Genomic DNA, 9,674 nt, shown 5'->3' on the forward strand with positions numbered 1-9,674 from the left:
GCTTGTATATCATCTCTTTGTAGCCCCATTTGGAAGTCACTGTGTAAACCCAACAATCATTAGAAAGGCAGCCATATGGTATCCAGACAGGTGTTAAAGAGCTGGGATCACAGAGGACCACACAGTCAACTAGCTCATTAGCCTTCACAGGAATCATGCTTCTTTCTTCCTTCTATGAAGTGAAAAGACTGACATTGACAACTGCTTCATGTTATTTGCCCTCACTGACTAATACAGGTTTTCTATAACGGCTCTACATGACAGGTGCAACTCCGACCAGGAATACTCATTTGTACATAACCATCATCCTAGCCCACATGAATATTCAAATCAGACTATTTAAGTTTCTATTATTTAAAGCCACAGAATAGGGATAAGATAAAGGCCTTAAAATATTTACATATATCAACTTACCTACTTGTTTCATGTCAATAGATAGATGTGCCTAGAATACGATGATACACCTTCTATAATTCTAGCCACATTTAAGCATTTTCACTCCTTTCAGTTAGTGCAACACCACATACAGCAGTTACACACTACACACAGATACGCTATTTTTGTTTAAGCGAACATCAAAGATGTCCTCATACCACTGCAGCAAAACTTGGCAGGGTAGTTCTGAAATAAGCACTCCAGTGTCCTCGTGTATTTTGGGTCAGTAATGAAGGGTGTGCTTACACGTCTGCTGACAGGAACACAAAGTTTGATTTTTGTTTTGTTTTTCGAAGAAGCAAGAACCTATTAACAGAACAACAGTCATAATAATCATATAGCAAAAGATGAATCATGATGAATAATGATACTTCATTGAATAGAAGAGTTGTTTATACAAAGAAGCATTCTTGTCTTTCTTAAAGGCTTCTTTCTATCTTGTTCAAGATTCTGTCTAAATATTCACACAGTGCTTTTAAATGAGTGATTAAAATGTTTATTAGTTATGACAGGAAGCTATAATATATATATAGAAAACAGTCCTTTAACAGTTTTATGTGGAATACAATACATCCAATAACTTTCTGCTCTGTGGGTTAAGCCCCTCTGGATCACGGAGATCTGATGATTAACAACACCTACACGGTAAAACCAGCCATCTTTCTATACATTCCATTTATAACCGAGCCAATTCATATGGGACTTTGCTGAACATCACCAGCCACAGTTTCACCCACTTTACTTCTGCTGAACAATACCTGCTCTGCTTCTTAAATCAACGTTCACTCTTCTTATACAGGGATTAATTATAATCTTATAGAAACGTATCCTGCCATATGAACATGCATACACACATCCCACACAGAGTCATCAATTATGGGTGGAACTGGTAATAAGAAAACAAAAGGACGATTAAGGCACCCCCACTGCAAAGAATGGCGTAATTATGGACAATAATCTAAGAGTGACAGCCCCCTGCTGGAAAACACAACTGACGACCCCCACTGGTCTGCAATAGCCAAATAATCATTTCTAATGCATCAATTAATGCTCCCTCTTAGCTTCTGTGGCCACAGATCTTCTCCCATGTTGTGTGTTGACAGTTCATTAGGGGTTTTTACTGCGCTGTGATTGTGGTGATTGGGTAATGAAGTGGTGGGGGCGGGGAAGACGGCAGGCAATGGTGCACACAGATTACTACCTTGGTTAAATGATGAGATTCAGGACACATTCAGACCATCAAACAAAGGAAAAAAGGAGTGAGGCTTTATGAAAGAACTGCAGGAAAATGCTAGTCCTAGTGCAGGGAAAATACAGCTGATATCCATCAGCTGGCATCCCTTTCCAAACTATTGACTGTATGATTTAAGTAAGCTGATTAGCTAACCCCAGATTCAGATGAGAATAAACATAATATAAAACATGATAACATGGAATAAAAATTACTGAGTGGCTACTCAACCTGGCTCAAGCTGATCTGTCATCATGTGTTGCTCTCACAGTCTAGGATAGATACATTGTACCCTGTTTTACCTTACAGGGCACTATCACTAACCTTTATACTGTAGCTACTAACTGTGCTTAGACCTGTCAAACCATTATCCCAGATGTATTTCCATACAAACAACATAATGGACTTTTTTATTTGTTACCAGTACATTAAAAGGATCTATTTTGTTAGTTCGATGGAGTCTTTCATTGTAGCTGTAAGATACAGTATATGAGCAGCCAGCATTAGATGGAAATCTCATGGGTTTCCTATTGATTTTTAATTGGCTACCATTAAGTGGATCCTGTGTGCTAACAGGATAGACAGAGGTGTGAAATTAGGGACAAGGTCACAAAAGAACAGCATGAGACCTGCCAACCCTCTGTTTCTACTACAGCAGCTACACCGCTGTCCCAGATTAAGTGTCAGGAAATGTGCTGCACACACAACTACAGTGTAGCAACACAAATGATAATCCCACTGCACATTTTGTGAATGTAAAACCCAACTCTGCATAATCCTGTAACTTTAAGAGTCCTCTGCTCTATATATTTCATAGAACATTAAGAACCAGACTATATATTGTAGTTTGCAGTGTGAAAACAGTTACCACAACCACAGTTGGAGCAATGGTTTGAAAATCTCCCATCAAAATGTTTAAACTGGAGATCTATAATACACTACTACACCATGTCTGTTACTCTATAATATTAGTGGGAGTAATAAACGCCTCTCACATGTCTCCAGGCCACAAACATGTTCCACACTTACCTTGCGTATGCCTTCCACTTCGAAACCATTGAGGTTTGCATAAAGCGAGTGGTGCCTTTTTCCTAACAGTGATGCCGAAGTGATATTAGCCGTGGTTGGGACTGCCTTGTCCGAGAGCCCGTGTTGCTTATTGTCCGGCTCCTCCGACCTCCTCAACTCCTGCTGTTGTCGTGCAAGAGGGTCAGCCACCTCACGGCTCTCCATCTCTGCGTGTGCCGGCGCAGGCTCGGGCTGCTCAGGCCGAGTGCACAGGTCATACATCACACTCCCTGTCAAAGTCAAGCAGCGCAGATGGGATCGATGTGACCAAATGAGGTGCCCATACAAGACCGAGCCATCGCAGGCTTTTCATTTGCTGGAGGAGAATTACACGGATCAGCTGTGGCAGGTTGGCCTTAAAAATGATAAAAATGTCACTGTCCTCCCTTCCTCCAATGGTTCATAAGCAGGAGTGTTTTTTCACAGCTAAGGTGAATTGTCGGAAATGAAGCAAAGGACTGTTATTGTCATGGTTGTCAGTAACCCATCACCCAAATGTGTAAATCCCGATAAAGCAGGACTTAAAGCTGACAGAAACAGCACTAATGGAGGTGTTATTACTTGCCTGAAATCTGTTACAGCAAGAGTCTGTGTGCCATATCCAAGACAAAACCATTTACAGATAAAGCAGGAGTTGTAAAGTACCTCCTTTCTCTCTGCGCTGTGACGTTTTCCAAAATGAGGACAATAAGCTCCACAGGGATATTACATATTTTCGGCCTTGGCTTGTGAAGACAATTCAGTGAATGTCATCGTCCTGGTAGCATTCTTGAGCATACTGTGGTTAATATTTATCACAGTCTAGCATTCAGCGTCCTGCTCACTACACTGACATAGCCTGGTTCTTCATGCCTTACCGCTCTGTCGTCTGAGGGGGGGATTTTGTCATAGACAGTTGTCCAGAAAAAGGAAGACACACCAGTCCACTTCTTCCCCTACGTAATGCTGAAACAGCGCATGTAGGCCCAACTGAAATAGCAAACAAGAGGAGACGTGCGATGGAGAAAAAAAACAAGAGAATGATCTAACTAACAGGTCTCCACTCCAGTCCCCATTCTCTCAGTGAGACGGAGATGTGGGTGGCATGTTGACTCTTTAGCCCCGAGTCTGTCTTCATTGATGCCGCTGTGTCAAAACGCATTTCATCCAGATGCAATAACACTCGACAAGCTGTTTAATCCCATCTTGGTTACAGCGCCATAAAGGTGAAGAAAGAGGACGAAGGGAAAAATGTGTGTGTGTAAGACGGCGAGTGTCGCTGCGAGGAGGGGGTAGGGAGGACTGCTTCCGTCGCCCTATCACAAAAAGGCAGGCTTTGAGACGGGGCCCAATCATTACCGCGACTAGAGCTCGTTTCCATGGAGATGACGCTGGAATGATGTTGGCTGCCTATTGATTGTTCAAGAGGCAGTACACACTGCAACACAGGGAGGCTGCAGGAGGCAGGCAGAGGAACAAGTGTGTCCAGTCCACACTAATTCTAATGTTTTACTGCAGTTGTGCACTAGAGAAACAAATGTCTGACAAGGTGATGAATGCTCCTCAGTAAATTTAGCCTTGGACACAGACATTAAAACACATATAAAGCTGCTGGTCTGCAAAAGAGAAACTCTGTCACAACTCAATGCTGGTTTACAAATTAACTTGGCATTTATCTTTACTCCACCTAATTGTCTATCAAATGACCAGGGCAGCTTAGTAAATCTCCTTAACAAGCAGTGGCATGACTACGGGCCAGGAGGGGGGTTGTTCAGTTATTTGGGATGGCATCTGGTTAAATCCTCAGTCAACCAAGAAACTTGAATTCAAAAAGCCTCACAATTCTATATGGGTAAACCATTTTAAGATATCACTATCACTGTGGCAACTGCTTGTTTTACAACAGGCATTGATAATAAAAGATAAAAATAAATAAAAATGTGCAAGAAAAACCATGTTTGTAGTTAGTAGCAGTAAATTTGGTTCACTATCACAAAGACTAATTCAGACTTTCTGACTGTAAACTCCGTAAAGAGTTACGTTTTAGATGAGACCAAGATCCTGACTCTTATCATAAGGGATCAAGGATAGTGACCCTTTCATTTTGGGTATGTCATTTTCAAGCAAGTGTACAAGAAACTGTATTTAATGTGCACTGGTCATGTTATGACCCAGTCCACTTAATAAGGTCACTATTGGTGCAGATACTAATCTAGCATATCAGATCAGTGCATCCCCAGTGGCAAGTTAAAAAATGTTCAACCATCATCAACTCAAGTGGCAAATAGCCAGTTATTTCACATGAGCGGCAGCAGACCTCTCTCCTTGCAGTGACATAGCTGCTGTCATGTTTACAGTGAAATAATGGAGACAGTGGCAGCAACCACCTGCTATATGAAAGTAACTTTAGGAACAACACTGTATGCTGGGGTACGGGAGACAGTATCTATCCTGAGGCAATAGAGATTTGTTAACTGGTAGCTAGTTTGCTATACTGTTTATACTTAATACTGTTTCTCTGGGTCTTTAAGGCCATTGTGGGTTAACAGTTTATTAATTACATTTAATGTAATTATTGCACTGTCAAAACATTAAACTACATACAGTAGATTCATTTAGTCTATTGCTAATATACATAGTTATATGTCACAATAAATAAAATGTAGTTACACATTCACCACAGTTATCAGTCCAAATACATTTACAGCAGGTCAAAACTTATTTTAATACTTTGTAAGTGCTTTGTTGCAGTGACAAAGCTTGCTGAGGCTTTACTCTGCAACAGCTTTGATGAAGTGCAACAGTCTACCTTCTGTTCCTTTAAAGGTCAGACTTTGAAAAGCCATAGCTGTGTACAGCAATGTTAAAAATAGACATTTTGCCTTTATTCTTTTTAACTGGTATTTTTCTGCTACACTGCCAGTGCAGTCAACACAGAAATTGTTCCATTTACAATGGCTCACTCTGAGAATGAAAATGACATCCATTTTCCCTAAACTGTCTATCATCCCCACTTTAATGCACTGACAGGCGTTCAGAATGTACACTCAGCACCACAGGGGAAAAATGAAGAGCCTCCACCAGACAGATTAGGCTCGTGGCTCAGAAATGAACTTCCTACTTTGTCCTAACGCTGCATTTCACTTTTAATTATAGGGTGCTCACAAGACCATGGCTCCAGTAGCCTAAAGACTGAAAACAACCCTGATGTGAACTCCACTGAACACTATTTCTATTCTGCTTCAGCTGCTTTGATAACATAAATGCACTCTCTGATCGGGAAAAGAGGCACTGACAGCGACAGTGACAACAACAAACAACAAAATACTGCCGCACACATGACCACTGCCACCAGCAAGTCTTCTTATCACAATATGCACAGCACAAAAACCTCACTGAGCTTAAAACATTACAAAAACAAACAGCAGCATGCTCTGCACAGAACTGAGCTGTAGCCAGGTCCATCATGGTTCACTGGTATTGACATCCTATCACGCTGACATATTTTGACAGCCTCCCTGTCTGCCTGTCATGAGACTGAGAAGCCGGCTGCTGCTCGAATACATCTGGCATTAAATGTTCTCCATTAAATTAGGACAGGAGGGAAAAGGAGCAATTCTAATTTGGATCATTTGGAGTTCAGCAAAAAGCAAACGTTCAATAGCTGTTGGTTGACTGAGTTGTTACAGTCTCACCACAGTGATCAGATACAGCAGCAGATTTACACACCTATTGTGTGCTGTGTTGGATCATATTACACAATATAAATAATGGCTTTTCTTTCTTTTCTTCACAGTCCTCTTTGGTTTTCTTTTAGCAGTTTAGACATTTAAGGAAATTAGCATTTGATCATATTAAGGAAATCACAGAAGCCCTCATGTCAGTAGAGCCAAAATACACATGTTGTAAAACACACTTACACACTTACACACAAAAAACAATGTGAAATTGACATTATTAAAAGAAACAGGCATGAGCTGGTCCATTCCCATTTGAACACCTTTTAAAAATGGACGTCTCCCTGATGCCAGTTGCTGTGATAACGCCTCTCCAGGCCTGTGAAATAACTATGAGGCTTGGCAAGTAGGTTGTTGCTGTTTAGACACAGTTGAAGCTTTGATTAATTATTCAATTTCCTCTGTATGAAAATTTGATCCACAATTTTTGAGACGGAAGCACACTGACCCACTTCTGCCACTCCAACAAGAGGCATAAACAGATCCACCCACACATGTTAAACACCCCCCCGTTCATATCCTGCACAATTCTCCTCATACAGACCGTGTCAGTCACACTGAATGTTTTTAATATATCCTGCATCATACTGGCTGTCTGTAACTTTATAGTGGTTATTTTGTACCTATGTCTCATTGCTACAAAAAGCCAAATAAACTCCTCATGGAAATGTCACCAGTTGTTCTCCATCTTACTGCTGCCTTTAGAAAAGTGTAGCTCAAACAGGAGAGAGCTGTTTTACAGTTACACAGTCTTCACTTGATTGAGGCTATTTGATACTGAAAACTACCAACAAGAAGAGAGAAAGAAGGCTATGATAGCCTAAATGGTTTATGCCTCAGTTGTTTTGTACATAATGTGGACTCCACAACTCCTGGTACAGGCTTTCACCACACTGGCATAAAGATCTGTTGATTAAAGAAGATGGTAATTGATTTGCAATGACTATAGTTCACATTATGCTTTGCTCTGATGCAGCCTGCGCTGTGCGTGGTGTGCTAAATCAATATTAATATATCGGTTCTGATTTGATGATCAAGGCGTTCGTGAGCAGTTCTGTGATGTTGCCTTCCTCTATGACTATTGTGGTAATCAGCTTGTGTTTAAATAAACACACATCTACATCTATATTCTATCCATTTATGAACTGAGGAACACAAGAAGCTCATTTACTACACAGACGATACACAAAGCTCCACTGCAATACAAACGGTTTTGATATTAGATAAAGCAAACACAGCGGTTGATGATTATAACAGAGATCTGCTATTAGCCTGGTCTTGCCATCTCCTAACTTTACATAAACCCAGAGCATTGTGTCTGTGGGATTCCTGTATGTGTCTTGTGTCACACTTTTAGCCCCAAGTAACCAGATTATGTCAAAACTGTATACACCAAGCATTATCAAATTTGTTCGGATCCTGTTGTGACACCAGCTCTCCCACTGCTTATTCCACATCTTGAGGACTGAGTAGGCCTCTGTCTGGTGGTACAGCCATTCTGCAGTCACTCTATCTTAAGGTAATATGATGAATAGATTCTGGTCTGGGAGCAATGTTTTACTTTACATCATAGGGAAAATCAGACAGACTGTGTGTGTTCACTGCCAACACGTTCCTGTCTCCCTTTCCCCATACAGGACCTGCCACTATGTCCATCTAGCTAACATTCACACAGGTGAATACAATGTATGCCAATCTTTTCATATTAATCTTACTTAAAACTATCATCTTATTAAAATTCCCATGATTTGTTACAACATATATATAAAATAACTGTATTGCCACAAATGCTTCAGGGCTTCACAGTCAATGAGTATGAATCAAGACCACCAAAGTCTGTAAGTGCACACTGATGCAGATTCTGAGTTAAATATATAAGAGGAGATGCTAGCAAAGCTTTACTCATAAATCTCAAATAACTTACCTCCATGTTTCTGTGCGTGCATTTGGAGGACGGTGACCCGTCTGACCCACAGGACTCAGCGCAGTAGGGGGGCTGATCGTCCCAGCCTGCATGGGGAGTGTTGTGAGGGTGACAAATTTTGCTCCGACAGGTGTCCACGACTGCAGCGGTGGTGCAGGGGTCAGCCGCGCGGAGGGCACTCCCTGAAGGCTGCTTTCGACGATCTTGTTTGGTTTTCGTGTTCGGGGAGTGGGAGGCACTCTGGGGTCTCTGCTGCAACGTCCTGGAGCAGGTTAGGAGAGGCTTCGTCTGACAGGAGTTACTGCAGTCTCCCTGAGCTGGCTTTCTTGAGGGACGTTTAAAAATGCCGCTGGGGGGTCCTGCTCTCTTCCCCCCCTGCAACAGTCTCCCGTGGGCGTCTAGCAGGTGGCAGAGGAAGACGGCCTTCTCTAGCTTCAATTCCTGCCTGTCATGCAATTTATAGACTGGCTGCTCGCCATTTATCTTCTCGTACAGGGTCAGCAGCAACTGCTCCAACTTTGTATACGTTTCTCCACCAGACAAACAAAAAGCCTCGTTCCCCGAGGACTCACTGTAACGTCCACTGTCTTTAATGCTCCCCTCCTCAGCCAGGAGACGCCAGCGTCTGCCAGGGTGCCTGTCCGCTTGGCACCGTCGCCTGGCCGTCAGCTCCCTCACGGCCCTCTGCAGTTCCCTCTCTGCTTTCTCCCGCAGGTGCCTAAGCTCCACAGAGAGGTGGCTGCGCTCCTGCTGCGTTCGGTTCTTCTCCGCTTCCCAATCAGCACGCAGCCTCTCCAGCTCTCGTCCATAGTCCGCGTGGCCCTGGCATGGTTTCTTGGACGACAGTGCCAGAGGGTTATGCCTGTCTTTCCTCATCGTGACACATTCACAGCACAACATGCAAGGAACGGCGAGACGTATTGATTTCTAAAGGAGGGCCATGCATCAGAACTGAGAGGAAGTAGTGCAGGTGGGTGATGGGAGGTTATCAGACATGCAGCATGCAGTTATCACACCAGGTCACTGCAAAGATGAGACAATGGAGGGTGTGAAGAAGTGGAGACATGGTCAGGTATATTAAAATGAATTTGAATAATGTATTAACAGGAACTGTTTCCAGCATGGTGAAAGCACAGGTGATTTCAGTATTGGTCCTCTCTGTTAGAGGGATGGTTCAGAATAAAAGAGGGCAGCACACTGAAAAGATTTAGGAAAGCAAGCACAATGAATACACCAGTGAAAACTGATGTTCTGTTATAAATGGAGAGAGAACATGCCTCTGTAAACGACATGCACTGAG

General features: G+C 42.4%; 1 protein-coding gene across 1 annotated transcript in view; it reads right to left on the bottom strand.

Annotated features, from left to right (window-relative positions):
- LOC118331570 (peripheral-type benzodiazepine receptor-associated protein 1-like) overlaps window positions 1-9,674 on the bottom strand; it is a 61,217-nt gene that overhangs the window by 50,736 nt on the left and 807 nt on the right. Inside the window, exon 2 of the mRNA XM_035666607.1 lies at window positions 8,375-9,397. Coding sequence (XP_035522500.1) covers window positions 8,375-9,274 — 900 coding nt within the window. The 5' untranslated portion in view covers window positions 9,275-9,397. The remainder of the gene's footprint in view (window positions 1-8,374; window positions 9,398-9,674) is intronic.

This window comes from Morone saxatilis, unplaced genomic scaffold (assembly GCF_004916995.1).
Source record: "Morone saxatilis isolate NCDOM2014 unplaced genomic scaffold, NCSU_SB_2.0 Contig20, whole genome shotgun sequence".
In the NCBI taxonomy this organism is placed as follows: Eukaryota; Metazoa; Chordata; class Actinopteri; family Moronidae; genus Morone; species Morone saxatilis.